At 40.0% G+C, this 19,755-nt stretch overlaps 1 protein-coding gene across 1 annotated transcript in view; it reads left to right on the plus strand.

Annotated features, from left to right (window-relative positions):
- The window catches only part of COPB1 (COPI coat complex subunit beta 1), a 40,594-nt gene extending 34,229 nt beyond the window's left edge, over positions 1-6,365 (plus strand). The window contains exons 18-22 of the mRNA XM_056115899.1: positions 979-1,098; positions 3,336-3,481; positions 4,070-4,159; positions 5,353-5,508; positions 5,988-6,365. Coding sequence (XP_055971874.1) covers positions 979-1,098; positions 3,336-3,481; positions 4,070-4,159; positions 5,353-5,508; positions 5,988-6,047 — 572 coding nt within the window. The 3' untranslated portion in view covers positions 6,048-6,365. The remainder of the gene's footprint in view (positions 1-978; positions 1,099-3,335; positions 3,482-4,069; positions 4,160-5,352; positions 5,509-5,987) is intronic.
- Positions 6,366-19,755: the final 13,390 nt, after the last annotated feature.

Below are 19,755 nucleotides of genomic sequence, written 5' to 3' on the forward strand. Positions count from 1 at the left end.
TAAATTTTTAAATGCCTTAGTATTTTCTGAGTTCATAACTTGTAGATACCAAGTATGGCATAATTATCAAATTAAAGCAACATGAAGTGTCATTTTTCTTACTAATAGAACTCATGTATTACATTCTCTGACGGTCACGGTCATGGTCCTCCCATTATTCATCGATTTGCTCGAGCGGGCCCAGTAACATCTCCATCGTGAGACTTGTTACTGTGTTTGGCATTTTCAATACGTCACGGGTAGCTTGCCAGGCTTTGCTGTGTGGGCGAGATACTCTCGGTAGCTTGCCAGGCTCTCCGAGAGGGGCGGAGGAATTGAACCCGGCTCGGCCGGGCTGACTGCGTGCAAGGCAAATGCCCTACCGCTCTGCTTTCACTCCAGCCCATATTCTCTGACACTTTCTACATATGACTTTAAAGTTAGAATATATAAATTGCATACAAGAACAGTGACCCTGTGAAATTCCACATGCTTAAACAAGACTCATGGGACTTTGAGATATTGAAGAACAGCTTTCTTGTGCTCTGTCAACTTCAAGAAATTTGATGCTTCTTTAAAGACTTAAATAAGCCACACCTGAGCACCACCAGGTGCGGCCCCAAAAAAATAATTGAAATAAAAATGAAGACCTCTTTAGGAACTTACTACATATGTTTTTTTAATCTTTCTTTGGAAAAGAGTAAATAGTTAAGATTTAAGCTTTTTGAAAAGTTTTTAGTCAATTAATGAAATAAAATGATATGCCCAAAGTAACACAAATGCACGCAAATTAAATACAGAATAACTCTGAGAAGTCTACTTTTAAAAGAAAAGGTATTAATATGAATCTATTTTTAAATTATTTACTTTTGCCCACCTAGCTTTTGAATATTTACCCTCGTTATTTTGCTAGAAACTGTCAAATATATATGTTTAAGAAGACTTTATTATTTCAGAGGTTAGTAAATGCATTCTTAACCTTGTCTACCTTTATTTCAGGGGATCTGAAACTTGTGGAAAAACCATCTCCTTTGACTCTTGCACCTCATGATTTTGCAAATATTAAAGCTAATGTCAAAGTAGCATCGACAGAAAATGGAATAATTTTTGGTAATATAGGTATGGAATTATTTTTAATTATGTGATGTTTTACACATTAGTTTGCTTTTTTGGGAAACACCCAGCAATGCTCAGAACTTACTCCTGCATCTGTTCCCTGGAGGGTTGGGAAACCATATGGGGTACCAGAGATCAAACCCAGGTCAGCTGCATGCAAAGCAAGTGCCTTACTTGTGGTACTGTCGTTCTGGCCCTGTATTGTCTTAATGTTTTAATTAAATAATTACTAGGGGCTGGGAAATAATACAGTAGTTAGGGCATATGCATAGTGTATACTCAACCTAGTTTCAAATCCCCATGGTCTCTCAAGCATCACTGGTTGCAGCCCTGAAGACCCCTCCCCAACCTCTGCCGGCACGCCCCCTCCCTCGCCCCCGAGCACACTCAGAATGATCTTGTTGAAGCATCCTATCCTTAGGGTGAAGCATCCTATCCTTAGGACCTAGTAGACTGAGAATCACCTGTGGAGTCCCCAGGACCCTAACACCATTGGGAGGCTCCAGTCCCCAACCCCCGCCCAAAAAAAAGAATTTCTGTACTGTGTAGCTATGTCTGTAGTGCGTAGCTGTGTGACATCTCTTAAGGATCTGAATTGATACATCATTCACTTACTCATGTATCATTTATGAAGTATCTGCTATAGTACTAAGCATTGTTCTTTGTTCTTGGATATACAGAAATAATACAGATAGTCTCAGTGTCCTCAGGAAACTGGCAAAAGGAGAGAAGTAAATATGTACAGTAATTGTCATACAGCATAATAAGGGCTAATTCATATACTCCTTTTCTAGGATTGTGGGGAGGAATAAATGCTACGTAAAAGGCTTTATTAAGGAAAGTATGTTATCAAAGGATCGTATTTGAACTGCCAGGCACACAAATTTATGATGAAAATAGTTCTTTCATAGCAGCTTGGAAGTTGGGAGGCAAGGATAGCACAGCAGTAGGGTGTTTGCCTTGCACAGAGCCAGCCCAGCCGAGCCGGTTTCGATTCCTCCGACCCTCTCGGAGAGCTCGGCAAGCTACTGAGAGTATCTCGCCCACACAGCAAAGAGAGAAGTAAAAAAACCACCTGGCAAGCTACCCGTGACGTATTGAAAATGCCAAACACGGTAACAACAAGTCTCACAATGGAGACGTTACTGGGCCCGCTCGAGCAAATCGATGAACAACGGGAGGACAGTGACAGTGTTAAAAATGCTTGACTAGGTTTTGAAAGATCAGTGTCTTGTAGATCAACAAGGATTCAACTGGAACAAATCTAAGTGGTTTTATATCTTTAAAATACCTGAGGAGGGAGGTACATTAGGAAGGCTAATAAAACTGTGTTTTATTTATCATGCTAAGAATTTTATACTTGATTCTGAATGTCAGAGGAACTCATTAAGGAATTGTGAATGAACTGCATTATATATTTCTGTGACAACACTGTAGAAAATTGAATGGGAAAAAAGTGAAATTAGAATCCCCTATAGCAGAACCCAAATAAGAAATAGAGAATTAGAATAGAGAAATAGAATTTCCCTTTCCTCATGCTTATCAAAGTAAGATCCTATTCCCAGAACAATTTGCACTAAAGTGTGGTGTAGATTTATTTATTTACTTTTAGGTGAGACAGCTTTGAATAAGTTTACAGACTGTAAGGAAAGAAAGTAGTGAATATAGGAGAAATTTGGAAGGTATGAATAGCAAAAAATACATTTGTTTTTAGAACTGGAGCTAAAAATTAAAGGAAACTTACTTTTGGTAACCTCAGTTTTCTTTGAAAGTAGACTGAGGGGTAATGGCAAGAGAAGAGGCATGCGCCATTCAGCTTTCTGCTTTGGAAATTTTTCTTCCAAAGAAAGCTTTGTATCATTAATGGGTATTGCTCAACAATACTCAATTAAAAGTACTAGTTAGGCACTAATATAGGAACACTACTATCTGTGTCTAACCACCCTGTGAGTGCCAAACACTGCAGCTGCTATATAATTACCCACTGAGTTTGAATCTCTACCCCATCATCACCAGCGCTCTTGGTTCTTACTTCTCTTTGTTTTTGTTTCCTTGTGTGCAAGGAAAATAGTAATACTGTAACACAGGCTGAAGAGCACTAAGTAAGTAACTTGTAAAGCATTTAGGGTAGAGCCTAGTATATAATAGGCATAATATAAATATTAGCATCATTATTTAGAAATATAAAAACTATAAAATTGCTTTTTGATTGTGCTTTTTTGTGTGTGTATGTATTACAGTGTATGATGTCTCTGGAGCAGCAAGTGACAGAAATTGTGTGGTCCTCAGTGATATTCACATTGACATCATGGACTACATCCAGCCTGCAACTTGCACTGATGCTGAGTTCCGTCAGATGTGGGCTGAATTTGAATGGGAAAACAAAGTTAGTGTTTGCAAGTCTTTCCTTGTTGTCCTTATTTTTCTTTCTTTTTTGGCCATTGTTGATTGGTTCTCACTTAAAATTAACTTTTGTTAAAAAGTTTCAGATAGGCAAAGTGTTTTGGTCACTGTTCTTGAAAATTAGTCCTAATCGGAAGTCACAAAAGTGGTTTGGCAAGTTGCTATTGTAAAGTAGAGTAGTGTTCCATAATTAATGTGATTCACCAAGACAATTTTTTATTCTATCTCTGTATGAATAAAAACTTACTATTTAGCTTAGTGTACAAAAAAAGGTTCGCAGAATCTAATCTGCTGGCCTGCTTTTGATACTTATTTTTTATTAAAAATAGTTTATATGCAGCTGGTTAATCTTTTTAAAGTTATACCTGAAAGTTCTAAAATAATCTCATTTGTTGGAGTTTGTGATAGACTTTGTTTAGTTTTTTTACTGCACACCCATACTCCCTAAATAAGTAGTTTCTGGTATCACATATGAATGGTTGTTTTTTTCTCGGCCTCCAAATAAGAAATTCACAATTTCCTTATTGTAGGAACTGTAATAATGTCCTTGACTTTTTCTCCCTCTGTACAGGTAACAGTTAATACAAATATAATCGATTTAAATGACTACTTACAACACATATTAAAGTCAACAAACATGAAATGCCTTACTCCAGAGAAGGTAAGTTTTGACTGAGAAATTTCTTAAATCTGATTAGAGTATTATGGATTTTTGGCTTGCTTATAATGTACCTAATTTATTTTGTTTTTATTCAGCATGAGAAAGCAGTGCAGTTTGGGGCTAGCCAAAAAAACTTAGCCCACATAATTATAAACCTCTTTACCTCTTTGCCCTGGAATATCATAACATTGTTCCTAGTATAGTGACCCATTGGAATGGTCAGCTAATTTAGTCTTTTTAGACGTCTTCTTTTTACCTAAACACTTATTCCAGAATAGTTTGTGATACTGAATTAAAAGATGTTGATGAAAAAAAATAAAAAATAAAACATGTCGATGACCTCTTGGCTCTTATGTCTGCTCAAAACTAGAATTTTTTCTGATACATTGTATATGAAAAGGAAATATAAAATGAAGCTGAGGTTTAAGAAATATAAAATACTTTGTCCCATATATAATATTTTGTCAATAATAGAATGCTTCCTGACAAGTAGATTTTAGTTCACGCATTAGTTTATTCTAAATAAATTCTGGTTCCAGTGAATACTCAAACAAGTACCATAGATCTCTCTCTCTCTCTCTCTCTCTCTCTCTCTCTCTCTCTCTCTCTCTGATTTGTTTTAAGGACACACTCAGCTGTGTCTAGGAACTGTAGTGCACAGGGGACCATGTGGTACTGGGGATTAGACTGGGCCTCCCACATGTAAATCATACACTCAGCCAGTTGAGCTATTTCTATGGTCCTTTAGCCTATATTTTTGTATGCTACTGAATAAATGGTAATAAAATATGCGTGCACGTGCACACACACACATGTTTTGTGAGAGGGGCTAAAGAAATAGTACAGTAGGTAAGGTGTTTGCGTTGCACACAGCTGACCCAGGTTCAATTCCAGGAACCCCAAGTGATTCCCCAATCCCTACCTGAAATGGTCCTTGAGAGTGAGCAGAGCCAGAAATAAGCCCTGAGCACAGCCAGGTGTGGCTCAAAAACAACAACTAAAACCCAGGATTTTTAGGATTAAAATATAGGTACAGTAATATTTGTGCTTTTTCTATAGTTCTGTGGGTGTGACAGATTTATAGTCTTGTGTGTTACCACTTCATGGTAAATGCTGTAATCATTTACCTGTGCTATTTGTTCCTTCTTATGGTTCTCTAGTGAAGTATTGTGTTCATCACAAATTTCTTTCAGGCACTCTCTGGTTACTGTGGCTTTATGGCAGCCAACCTCTATGCTCGTTCTATATTTGGAGAGGATGCACTTGCAAATGTCAGCATTGAGAAACCAATCCAACAGGGACCAGAAGCTGCTGTCACAGGCCACATAAGAATTCGTGCAAAGAGTCAGGTAACAGGGTGGTTTTTTTTTTTTTTTTTTTTTTTTTTGCATCATCTGTGAATTGAACAGAAGGAGGAAGAACTTATGTTTTTCTTACTTCTATATGTAGAATCCTCTGTTGTAGGAGTGTTTTTATGTTAGATGCATATGTGTTAGCAATAATAGTATTCTCTGAATAGAAATAGAATTTTTGCTTCATTAAAGTAGAACACATTGGGGACCCAACGTTCTGGATTATTTAATTAAAATCATATATACCCATGTGTGTTTGTGAAATGAAAATCCAAAGATTTTTTGAAATCCAAGCTATAAATCTAGTGACTGTTTTTAAATCTAGTGTTGAAACTAAGTGAACCTTGGGATATTCTGTTTTTTACATCCTTCGTTTTGTTGATGTATCATTGAATGGGGGCTTGATTAAGAAGGGGGAAAGAAACCTACTAATTGTAAATAGTTTCAGTAATTATAAATATCTCTGTTCTTTACAGGGAATGGCCTTAAGTCTTGGAGACAAAATAAACTTGTCTCAGAAGAAAAGCAGTATATAAGAATAAACTAAAGGTCCTTGCAGCTTTACAGTAAATTTTAGGTATGGGCTTATTGGACTCCCAACATCTTTTGTATTCTTTCATGCTTTATGTTATATAGAATCTGAGTTCATGCTGAATGCATTCCAGCCAATAATTTATAGCCTTTCCCTTAAATCAAGATGGAGTTAAAATTATAGTCTGTCTTTTGACTTAACAGTTCTGATGCTGTCCTAAGTATATAATGTTTCTCACATGTACCAAGACCATTTTCACAATAAACAGATCTATTCCTAAATCTTTTGTTATTTTATAAATAAACATAATTACATAATTTTAGTTGTGTAGTAATGACTTTCTTTTAGTTTGCTTATAGGTAGGCCCTCCCGTTGATCATCGATTTGCTCAAGTGGGCCCAGTAAAGTCTCCATTGGAGACTTTTGTTGTTACTGTGTCTGGCATATCGAATATGTCATGGGGAGCTTGCCAGGCTCTGCCGTGCGGGCGAGAGCAGTAGCTTGCCGGGCTCTCCGAGAGGGGCGGAGGAATCGAACTCGGGTCGGCCATGTTGGCTGCGTGCAAGGCAAACGCCCTACCGCTGTGCTATCGCTCCAGCCCCTATAGGTATCTTATAGGTATCTACGATAAATTATTCTTTCAAATTGTGACTATGGGATAGAACTTAAAAACTCAGTGATATGAAATGAAACAGGAGGTCTTGATTTTCTTCTTTATTTGAAGAGGTGGGAGACACATCCAGTGGTGCTCAAGCCTTACTCTTGGCTCTGTACTCAGGGATCACTCCTGGCAGGCTCAGAAGACCATGCAGAGCGCTGGGAATTGAGCCCTTGTTGGCTGCTTGCAAAGCAAGTCCCCTACCCACCATACTGTCACTCCATGTCCCAAGACTTTGATTTTCTTGATTGATTTTTTTTCTACTTATTCTATAAGTATTATAGAATAATACTTATAGAATTACTATCCAGCATTAGTATATCTAAAAATACCTTTTAGAAGGATTCTCTCTGGAAATTAACTAGGGAGCATGTATCAGAGAACTTTGAAGAAAATAGGTCCGGGGACTGGGAAGATAGTACAGTGGTTCGAGTGTTTGCCTTGTATGTGACCAACCCAGGTTTGATCTCTGGCATCCCATATGGTCCCCCCAAACTCCCAGGAGTAATTGCAGAGTATAGAACCACGAGTAACCCCTAAGCATTGACAGGTGTGGCCCAAAAACCCCACCCCCACCTCCCAAAATAAAGATCCATCTTCACTTTAAAAAAAACTATTTAAATTTTTTTAATTCAAAAAGAGTGTTATGAGTCTACCTAAAATAAGCATAAAATTCTTTTTGTTTTCTTTTTGGGCCATACTCAGCAATGATCAGAGGTTACTCCTGACCCTGCATTCAGGAATTACTCATGGTGATGCTTGGGGGACTGGGTGGGATGCCAGAGATTGAACCTGAGTCAGCTGCATGTAAGGCTAGCACCCTACTTGCTGTACTTTTTCTCTAGCCTAGACATGCCAATGATTTTGAATCTTGGTGAAAAGTAGATAATGCAAAATTATTTGTTTGTTTTATTTCTGGGCCACATCCAGCTGTGCTCAGGGCTTACTTCTTGCTCTGTGCTCAGAGGACTGACCATATGTGGTGTTAGAAATCAAACTAGTCATCAAACCATGGTGAACTAAAGGCAAGGCAAGCACCTTCTGGTCCCAAAATAGTTGTTGTTTGTTATTTGTATTCTTTTGTGTGTGTTTTAGGAATTAAATTGCTATTAGGCAGTTATAAAATCTGCACTGGAAGGATTCAACTCCTTGTTGACTCACAAAGCTAATCTATTTCCATATTCCCTCCATAGTACTCCCCTTTTCCTCACTACTAGGACTGGGTGTCGTAATTTTCATGATTCCAAGTGCCTTTCTAAGCTAAGCCTCTTAGAGATCAATTATTCTTTTTTTTTTTTTTTTGGCACTTGTTTATTCTATTTTTTGGCATTTGCATAGTATAATCTTAGCTACGTTTGAACCATTAACTTTATTCCAGTTAGCTTCAGACTGTATGTAAGGTCTGTACAAGAGTAAAAGTAGCCTCTATTTTAGCCCTAGTTTAAAATTTCTTTATATTGTGAAGAGATTAGTAGTTTGTGTCATGTCATAAATTTTATCTCTATAGAGTTTTTAATTTTGATTTTGGTGCCATACCCAGCAGTGCTTAGGAGATAACGCAGTGAGGCGGGGGCTCAAACCCAGGGCTCCCAAATGAAAAGGATGTTCTCAGGCCCTTATGTCATAAACTTTGAAGCAATATGTATTTTAATAAAAAGATCGGAGGGGGCCTGGAGTAAGAGTACAGCGGGTAGGGTGTTTGCCTTGCACGCAGCCGACCCGGGTTCGATTCCTAGCATCCTGTATGGTCCCCTGAGCACCGCCAGGAGTAATTCCTGAGTGCAAAGCCAGGAGTAACCCCTGTGCATTGCCAGGTGTGACCCAAAAAGCCAAAAAAAAAAAAGATCTAGAAGTCCAGAGAGATAGTACAGTGGGTAGGGCAATTGCCTTGCATGTGGCTTGCCAGGGTTCAATATGGTCCCCTGAACACTGCTAGGAATAAACCCTGAGCACAGAGCCAGGAGTATGCCTTGAGCACCACTGTGTGTAACAAACCCCCTCCCAAAAAAAATTTTTTTTAAATAGAAACTAGAAGGTAATAGGATATTAACATTCTAAGAGCATTGAGATCGGAAAAATACAGTAGCTATCAAATGGGAAATATACTGAGGTTTCAGGCAAGGAATCAAATTGATGTAGTAAGTCATGAGTTGAAGATTTGTGATGAGAGCACAGGAAATGTTGCAACTTGGTTTGATTAGACCATCATTTCCCAAACTCGGAAAGGTTCTATAGTCAGTTATTTAAGTTTGGGGAAAACAGCTTTTCCATATGGAAGATTTTTACTGTGTCTATTGCTAAAGATTTGGTGAGGTTCTTCAGTTAAAGCAGATTAGTTTGGTTTTAGCTAGCATATCTTAATCTTAACCGATCAGGGAATGTTTTTTAAAATTTTATTTTGGCAAGGCGTGGGGCAAACCCAGCAGTTCTCAGAGATTACTCCTGGCGAACTCAAGGATCACTCCTGGTGGGCTCAAAGGACCATATGGGGTGCTGAGGATCAAACCAGGGTTGGCCACATGTTTGGCAAGTGCCTTGCCCCAACAAGGGCACTGTAGGCTTTTTGTTCATTTGCTTGTTTGATTTTTGGGACACACACCTGGTTGTGCTCAGGACTTACTTGTGGCAGAGCTCAAGGGAACATATGTGGTGCCAGGGATCGATCCTGGGTTTACTGCATGGAAGGTAGGCACCCTACTTGCTGAACTTTCTCCCCAGCATGGGAATCTTTGTTTATAGACAACCTGCTGACAGTATTCAGGACAGGAAAACTAACAGTACATTAAAGATTGTGGGGAGCTGCAGAGATGATATAGTCGGTAAGATGCTTGCTTGCACTTGGTAGACCCAGGTTCCACCCCTGGCACCCCATATATTTCCTTGAGCCTGCCAGGAGTGATCCCTGACTGCAGAGCCAGGGGTAAGCTCCGACCACAGCTGGGTGTGACTCAAAAATGAAAAATATTTAAAGTTGGTGACTTTTTTTTCAAACCAAAGAAATTCCTGCTTCTATATTTTCTTTAAAATGCTTCTATTGTAATCTACTTACACTGCCTGCCTAGAGCCTAAGAGATAGTAAAGGAGGTAACCCAGTTCAAATCCCCAGCACTGCATAGGGTCCCCTGAGCACTGCCGAGGTTACTCCTCAGCACAGAGCCAGGAAGAGCCTCTGAGCACTGCTGAGTGTGGCCCATCCTTCACCAAATCAATAACTTGCCTTCAGACCATTATTGACGTTAAATTGGCACACATTATTTTCTCCTGTTCATAAATAAGGAAGGACAAAGAGAAGCTAACGTGGTTATTAAGTATCCATGCTATACTAAGCTGTTTAATTCATTAGAAATATATAAGTTTTATGGATTTAATAAATATAAACTGAACTGAATAGCAGCATAGGTAACGGTACTCGATTAGGGTGTAATAGGCATTTAAAGGTGTGAATGCTAATATCAGAAGATACTATACAATTAGGACCACCGTGACTGGTAAAAGAATAAATATTTGACACCAAGTGTGTGCTTAAAATACTCTGTACTTAATCTGACACGAAGTATTTAATATAAAAGAATACCTAGTAGGCCAAGTGGGTAGGGCATTTGCCTTGTATATTGCCAACCTGGATTTGATTTGGCATCCCATATGGTCCAGAAGTGCTCTCTGACCTGAGTCAGGAGTAAACCCTCAGCACAGTCAGGTATGAACCCCCTCCCCCCCAAAAAATATATATGTATTCAAAGAAATGAACCTATAATACATTTTACCAGAGAATTAAATGATGTGTTTTACAAATGTTCAGACAGTAGAGGGAGCCCTTTGCATTCAGTTCCATTTTGAGGCAAGAAATTAGAATTTAAAGTTGGATTTTCATTTAGTAAGGAGATTAATGATACATTGCCAGCAATGCAGGTGACCAAAGAATTCAATTTAGGTTATCTAAAGGACAAAGAACCAAACTGTTTTGTTTATTTTTTGAACTCAAGTATTAGGATGTGAATATTTCTGCTGCATATTAAAGTAATTTCTGTAGTATTAATAAGTGTTTCAGTCAGCTAAGAATTTATAACCATCTTTAGAGCTGGACCTGGCTTAAATCATAGTTTGTATTTTGTCATAATAGTTATGAGTGTTGGGGCTGGAGCAATAGCACAGCGGGTAGGGCGTTTGCCTTGCATGCAGCCAACCCGCAGTTCCATTCCCACAATCCCATATGGTCCCCCGAGCACTGCCAGGACTAATTCCTGAGTGCATGAGCCAGGAGTAACCCCTGTGCATCGCTGGGTGTGACCCAAAAAGAAAAAAAAGTTATGAGTGTTGTCTCTCCCAATCTTGCACAATCAGCATTAGCTTCCTGATCACTGGTCATCATCCCAGGATCTCAGGATCCCAAAGAAGGAAACCAGGTTTAATGCAGAAGTTCCCTTTAGAATCAGGCCCTTTCTACCTCTACTTTCCGTTCAGTTTTAGACAGTGGTGGATGCTAACTTACTGCATGCTTACATGAGCCATGCATCACCTATGACAGAATCTATAATATAAATCATTACAAAGACCCTAAAAAGGCAAACTATATTCATATCATTTTAATGTGGTGTGTGCTAAGTGTCTTTGAGTTTCAGTCTTCTTGCTATAAAGGGCCCTATAATTTAATTACTCTTGTTTCACAAAGTTATGAAGATGAAATGATTTATTGTCACTGTGACACATTGTAGATGCTGATAAATACTTACACCCCGTTTCTTCCCTCACTTAGCAAATGATACAGGGAAAATAGGAACTTGGTCACCTTCATGCCTCCCTCAGAATTTAGATCACAATTTTATACTCTGAATAAATGCTTTTATAGTCTCTGGGTCTTGGCCGTTGATGGGATTACACGGCGCTGGGGGCAGTTGGTGGGTGTGACGCCTGGAAGATGGGGGATCTGGGTGGAGGAGGCCCCAGGCCCCATCCGAGCAGGCTTGGAGATCTATCTATGCCCCGGGTCCCGCACACCTCCGGCTGGAACCGGAGATCTTCTATAAAACCCTGCTCCCGGAAGAGAACAGCACAGAGTCTCCTGTTTCCGCACTTGGACGTCCTCACCAGGGCCCCTTGGAGGAGGGTGGGTTGAGTTTCCCTCCCCACCCTGAGCAGAGCCCCGGCAGCTGAAGACCTCCAGTTCCAGCCACAGCCATGCTTAAGACCGCTCTCCACATGTTCAGACGAGCCTCAATCATGAAGGAATCAGCCAAGGAACCCAGGTGTGCGGGACCCAGGGCATAGATCTCCAAGCCTGCTTGGATTGGGACTGGGGCCTCCTCCACCCAGATCCCCCATCTTCCAGGCGTCACGCCCATCAACTGCCCCCGGTGCCGTGTAATCCCATCAATGGCTAAGACACAGAGACTATAAAACCCTGCTCCCGGAACCACGCAGCTGCATTCGCGGCCACGCGACATCTTATTTTCTAAATCTTGCTCTGGAGAACCTGGCAGGCTACCAAAAGTATCCTGCCCACACGGCAGAGTCTGGCAAACTCCCTGTGGCATATTCAATATGCCAAACACCAGTAACAATGATGGGTCTTATTCTCCTGACCCTGAAAGAGCCTCAAATGTAGCACTTTTTATAATCTCAGGGCTAGGACGAAGGAGACATTACAGGGGCAATTGCTCGAGGCAATCGATGACCAGCAGGATGACAGTGATACAGTAATAAATGCTTTTTATTTTTTAATCACCCCCAGAAACTTTAATGGAAGTTTTGCTTCTTGAGAATTCTTTGAGTTATCCTTGACCCTCAACTTTGTATAGTTATTTGCCATGTACATTTTTTAGCTTGCTCTTATTTTGCTATCAGATGTCTTCATCACAGTTAAATCTTACTGTTACAATCCGTATACTTCATGTGATTAATCTTCTGTGATGAACACACTGATTTTATTTGCTTTCAGGATGTCAGTTGAAAGTTCTTTAAAATGTTAGGTAGACCTATATGTACAGTCAGGTTACAGTAACAGTATGATACTTAGGGCTATTTATTCTCTGAAAAGTCACTACTTGGGTCCTTGCACAGGACCAACTGGGTTTTGATCCCCCCATATAGTTCCCTGAGCACCAACAGGAGTGATCCCTGAGCACAGAGTCAGGAGTATACTCTGACCACCACCAGGTATGGCCCCAAATCGAAAAAGTTTACTTGTTATAATCTGATTTCTTTTTCTTTATTTTTTCCATGTATCAATCTCTTTCAGGTGGTCAGAGAGATAGCTCAAAGGACCTGAGTGTATACTTTGCATGTGGGAGGCTAGTGTTCAGGGACTCATGTGGTGCCCCAGTCACAGCTAGGAGTAGCCCCTGAGTACTGCCAGGCACGCCCTTCCCTCCAACCCCAGTTCTGTCTCTAGCAGATTCTCTTTGAGATTCAGTTACACAATGGCAAAAATGCACAGGTGAGAGCCTATGCTTTGTGTGTGTGAGTTTGCATCTGAGCACTACCATGCCTCAGCACCACTGGGAGTAGCCTTGTACCGCAAGCACCATTGGGTGTTACCCAAAAAATACAAGTGAATGTGTCTTTTACTTGAGGTTCTATGTGTAACTGGAATTCTGAGAAAACTCTTACCTGTATTTAATAATTGTAAATGGAAAGCATCATGGTGACTTGAAATAGCCCTAAATAGTCTCCTTAAATTTAATGGCTGTTCTCTAATTTTGGATAATGGTCACATCTCTGGACTACTTTCTTGTCTCTAAAATGCAGGTAATCGCTATGATTTCAAGCTTTAAAAAAGATGCCAGAGTACCCCATGCATAGAAGGTACTTAGTCTTCATTGAGTAATCAAGTGATTGAAGCATGACTAGATAACAAGGTCATGGATTAAATCACACTGTGGACTTGTGCTTATAGAATAATACTAGATTTTTATAAGGCACTACTCTCTGTAAGAACGTCCCAACATTAAGATCTCCCTAGGGAGGGAAAGGGGATGGAAAGATGGTAAGCGAGTAGAGCATTTGCTTTGCACAGAGGCAACCCAGATTCGATCCCCAGCAGCCAGTATGGTCCCTCGAGCCTACCAGGAGTGATCCCTGAGTTCAGAGCCAGAAGGTAAGCCCTGAACACGGCCAGGTGTGGCCCAAAACTCAATCCATAAATGCCTCGATCTATATAGGTTACATATACACTGCCTGTTTCTCCAACAGAATAGAGAGATTTAAAAAAAAACATATCAGTCATCTCACCAGCAGCTTGCTGGGTGCAGCCGATAGATACTTCTATCTCCAGAGTCTGATTCCAGCTCTTGTGAATTTTAGATCTTGATCTTGATTTCTCATTTCAGTGACTAAAATGTCATTCACTGTGGAGCCCACCCAGAGAGCCCACTTGAAAGTCAGCACTGTATTCTCAGACCCGAGGGTGTGGACTGAGTCTTCCTACACAGGACTTTACCACTTGACTCACTATGTGGGAAAAGTACCTGTGTCTCAAATAGAAAAGGGCTCAATAATTCTAAGCTGTGCAAACCATCTCTTAAAGCCCAGCTACTCAAAAAGATAATTTGGTAGTAATCAAAGGTCTCTCTTCCATGAAGTTGTTTTTTTGAAAGTGATTCCATGCTTTGAGTAAAGGTATTACTGTTAGATATGTTTTGAGTGAAGGTATGACTGTTAAAGAATGTGGTTTTCAAACTGTCTTTGCTAGTACACTAGGTTCCCACAAGCTAGACCAACGTGTTCACCAGCTAAAGTCAAATAATGGTGGTCTTTGTCCCAGGTCTAAAAAATCTTGATAGAATGTTATTTTTACATTTCTTTTCCATGAATGTTTTTAACCTGTAAATGCATGCTACTAAAATTAAAAATTACTAGCTTGATGGGAATATTTACTAGCTGAATGTTGTTGGTCTGATAGTTGTCTGTGGCCTGGTTGAGAGAAAGAGAGACAGAGAGAGAGAGAATACTAGTCAGAATATCGAGGTGTTCCACCATTGGCTTAGGTACTTCTATAAAATGGATGTGTAAATACTGTGAAGTGTATTAACAACATACAAAATCCAAAAGTTCTGATGTAGTTTATAGAGCTTACATAGACAATATTTAATGAAAGTAAGTAATAATACATGGGGCCAGAGCAGTAGTACAGTGGGTAGGACATTGGCCTTCCATGCAGCCAACTCGGATTCAATTCCTGGCATTCTGTATGGTCCCCCAAGCACCACTAGGAGTGATCCCTGAGTGCAGAGCCAGTTGTAGCCTCTGAGCACTGCCAGGTGTGGCCCTGAGCACTGCTAGATGTGGCCCCAAGCACGGCCGTGAGTAAGCCCTGAGTACACTCCTTGTCACCACCAAGTGTGGACCACCCCACACTCTCCCCAATTCATAGCACTACACTGTAGCACGGTCCTCCCATTGTTCATCAATTTGCTTGAGCAGGCCCAGTAACGTCTCCATTCGGAGACTTGTTACTACTGTGTTTGACATATTGAATATGTCACAGGTAGCTTGCCAGGCTTTGCTGTGTGGGTGGGTATAAGGATGAAATCCTAAAACCCTAAAACTACAGAAGAAACCCATGAAGAAATATATATATCCCCAATTCATATGTGGATATATCCTAGTTCAGTTCTTGGTATGATTTTTCTTCTTTAAATGTTTTAATGAATCACTGTGAGACCATTACAAAGCTGTTCATGATTGGGTTTCAGTCATACAGTGTTCCAACACCTATCTCTCCACCAATGTACATTTCCCAGCACTGTTCCCAGTTTCCCTCCCACCCACCACCACCATGGCCAGTCTGTCAGTTTGTCTCTTCTCTCTCTCTCTCTCTCTCTCTCTCTCTCTCTCTCTCTCTCTCTCTCTCTCTCCTTAGCACCTTCCCTTCCTCCCTCTCTCTTCTTTGGGGCATTGTAATACAGATTACAATGCAATACAGATAGTGAAAGGTTATCAAGTATATCCCTTTTCAGTTTGTGTTTTCAATGTAAAGAAATCTGGAAAAGAGGCGTGGAAGAATTTGTCCAGGTTTTTTTCACTCAATCTGTAAGATTCTTTCCCTTCTTTCCCAGCCAAAGTACTAGACAGGGACTTTCTCTGACACATAATATACTCATAACCTACTGTATGTCTAGAGTTATGCTCTGCCCTGAAGTTACTACAGGTAAGATACAGGTCGGTGAGTATTGTAAAGCACGTAAGCCTCTAATCAGAGTACTGTTTATTAGATCTTGTAACAGAAATCGACTCGCTGCAGTGAGATCATAGAAAAGTCAGGCATGGTTGTTTCACAAGGTGGCATAAACCAGCGCTTGAAAAACATAACTATGCACTGAATGTCAGGTGTGGGATAGGGAGAAGGATGGAAGAGCTAGTCTCACAGCAGACAGTTTGGTAAACTCAGTGATGCCTGGCGCAGTGAGGTGGGTTCTTCTCTATGCAGGGTGTGTTGGGGCCATGGCAGATGGAAGGACTGGAGCTGCTTAGACTAGAGTCAGATCACAAGAACAGGCTTAGATCTCCCTAAAAGCAAATGCTGCTCAGCTCTGCAGTTAGGGTCATCAAATCTGCTTCTCTTTTGATATGAAATACAAACAATTATCTTCCTTCTTGTCTTCAGGGGTTATTAAAATGCAACGAAACATAATCTGTAATGGTGTGTACAAATGGACAATAGGGTAGTTACTAATAGTATTGTCAGAGTGATCTTCCTCCACAAATACTGTGAAGTGAAAGGAAATCACTTTTTTTTGTGGGTTAAAACAAAAAGGAATTAAATAACAATTTCATGTGATTCAGTCAGTTCTTGGGTTGTTTAGCTCTCTCCCTCTCACTTCCTGGCACCTTACAAGCATAGCCTTCGCTTCTGTAAAGATGGGCAATAATTCATTTCATTAAGGGGATTTCCAGGAATGCTAGAAATAAACGTGGAAGAAATATAGACTTTGGAATTTCTAGGCCCAAGTAGTAAATCACATTTCTGGACCTGAGCAATAAATCATCAGGTCTGTATAGCTGGCTCCCCAGTCACCTAAGTATAGCTGGGGTGCCTCCCTTTCTCTCAGAAAGGAAATACAGGCTTTGAAGTCAAATCTGAAATCAGATTTCCCTTTGTAATTTATTAACTGTGGTCTTAGAGAATTTTTTAACCTGAAAAGTGGAAAAAATGCCTACCTTGGAGGGTTATTAAACAAGAAATAACATTAGTATGTCATTAGTCACTAGTATGTGGTATATAAAAGGTGATGATTCAAAGTTAGTCTTACCAGTTCCCCTCCCTCCTCATATTTTGGCAGAGAATCCTCAGTTATCTGCCTCGTACATACCAGGGATTTTGGTGTGTATAAGAAATGTTCAGCTGTTGTTACTTCAAGCCAAAAATCTTTTAAACTGACCATTCAAACTACCAAACATCATTTCGTGGAACTGCTTTAATGCACAGTCTATGTCAAGTTTTTCCGGAATGTCACACGCCTCATCACTTTTCACATCATCCAGGAAATTACTCATTTAGCTCAGATTTCCAATAAACTCACACAGATAGTGTCATATACCCCTGGAAGTGCATCACCTTAAAAAAAAAAGAAAATAAAACTTTTTGCAAACAAAATACAGCTGATACAGTATTCATTTCCTTATAATCCTATGAATCCTACAACCCTTTAATTTCCTTTGAGTCAATCCTCAGAAGGTGAATTTACAGTTGTTGACTCCCCACATTCCTAAGTCCCAGTAGCACTACTGGATTTCTGCCTTCATCTCCCCATTCAACATTTTTCTGTTGGAGAGTTCAAATTTTACATTAATTAAACATTGCTAGGGGTGGGAGGGATGCTGGGACCCATGGTGGTGGAGGATGGGCACTGGTGGAGGGATGGGTACTCGATCATTGTATAACTGAAACCCAAGCACTAAAATTTTTAAGTCTATAACTGTACCTCATGGTGTTTCACTAATAAAAAAATTTAAAAAACATTGCTAGTTGTTTGTTTCAGGAATGTTTATTGAGACACCGTGACTTACAAATTTGTTCATAATAGAGTTTTTTCAGGTATACAATATTCCAACACCAATCCTACCACCAATGTCCCTTTCACTCTATCAATATCCCCAGGTTTCCTCCCAATCCCCAGCACACCCCCCACACTTGGCAGGCATATAACAAATTTATTTCACATTACTTGGTCCACTAAAACTTAAAGAAATGGCAAGTAAGATTATCAGAAATAAGTCAATTTGTGATGATTAATAACTGTATGTTTTTAATCTTAATCCAGTAGAGGACAAACATATAAACCATTAGTGAGTGACATACTCATATTAGGAAGTTTCTTCTGTCCTTTAAAGTTCCTTTAACACTTGTTGCAAAACTGGTTTCAAGGCTATGAATTCCCTGAGCTGTTGCCTGTTCCTGAAGCTCTGTATAATTCTTTTAAATCTGAATAATAACCTAGCTGAGTAGAGTATTCTTGATGAGGTGTTTATTTTGTTGAACTTTTTTTTTTTGCAAGGCGCTCCGGCCCCCTTTGTTGAGCTTTTTTTTTTTTTCCCCTTTATTTTATTTTATTTTTTTTAAAGTTGTAGATTTACAATTTTTTGTGCTTTGGTTTCAATTATACAATGATCAGATACCCATCCCTCCACCAGTGCCCATTTTCCACCACCATGGATAATATCCCTCCCACCCCCATCCCCCCATCCCCCCTGTCTCTGTGGCAGGGCAATCCCCTGTGTTCTCTCTCTCCTTTTGGGTGTTGTGGTCTGCAAAAGAGGCATTGAGTGGCAAACATGTTCAGTCCATAGTCTACTTTCTACATGCATCTCCCCTCCTGGGAGGATCCTCCAAACATCCTTTATTTGGTGCTCCCTTCTCTATCTGAACAGCCCTTTCCTCTAGGATACCCGGCTGGCCTCTAAGTTATGGAGTAATCCTCCTGGTGCTGATCTCAGCTATTCTCGGGTATTAATCTCATACTTTGTTACTTTATATCCCCCAGATGAATGCAATCTTTCTATGTCTATCCCTCTCTTTCTGACTCATTTCGCTTAGCATGATACTTTCCATATTGTACCACTTGTATGTAAATTTCATGACTTCATCTTTTCTAAGAGCTACATAGTACTCCATTGTGTAGATGTACCAAAGTTTCTTTAACCAGTCATCTGTTCTTGGGCATTCAGGTTTCTTCCAGTTTCTGGCTATTGTAAAGAGTGCTGCAATGAACAAACAAGTGCAGATGTCACTTCGACTATACATTTTTGCCTCTCTGGGATATATTCCCAGGAGTGGTATTGCTGGGTCAAATGGGAGCTCAATTTCTAATTTTTTGAGAATCGTCCATACTGTTTTCCAGAAGGGCTGAACCAGTGGACATTCCCACCAACAGTGAAGGAGTGTCCCTTTCTCGCCACATCCACGCCAGCATCGGTTGCTTTTGTTCTTTTGAATGTGGGCCAGTCTCTGAGGTGTGAGATGGTATCTCATTGTGGTTTTGATCTGCATCTCCCTGATGATTAATGATGTAGAGCATTTTCTCATGTGCTTTTTTGCCATTCGGATTTCTTCTTTGAGAAAGTTTCTGTTCATTTCATTGCCCCATTTTTGGATGGGGTTGGATGTTTTCTTCTTGTGGAGTTTAACCAGTATTTTGTATATCCTAGATATCAACCCCTTGTCAGATGTGTATTCGGTGAATATCCTTTCCCATTCTGTAGACTGTCTTTGTATGGTCACTGTTTCTTTGGAGGTGCAGAAGCTTCTTAGTTTAAGATAGTCCCATTTATCTATCTCTGTTTTCACTTGCTTGGCCAGTGGTGTGGCATCTTTGAAGATACCATTAGCTTCAATGTCATGGAGGGTTTTGCCAACTTTATCTTCAATGTACCTTATGGTTTCTGGTCTGATGTTGAGGTCTTTAATCCATTTTGATCTTACTTTTGTACATGGTGTTAGGCAGAGTTCTGAGCCTATTTTTTTGCAAGTAGCCGTCCAGTGATGCCAACACAATTTATTAAAGAGGCTTTCCTTACTCCACTTCACATTACTTGCACCTTTATCAAAGATTAGATGAGC

The sequence above is a fragment of the Sorex fumeus genome, unplaced genomic scaffold (genome assembly GCF_029834395.1).
Source record: "Sorex fumeus unplaced genomic scaffold, SorFum_2.1 ptg000030l, whole genome shotgun sequence".
Taxonomy (NCBI): domain Eukaryota; kingdom Metazoa; phylum Chordata; class Mammalia; order Eulipotyphla; family Soricidae; genus Sorex; species Sorex fumeus.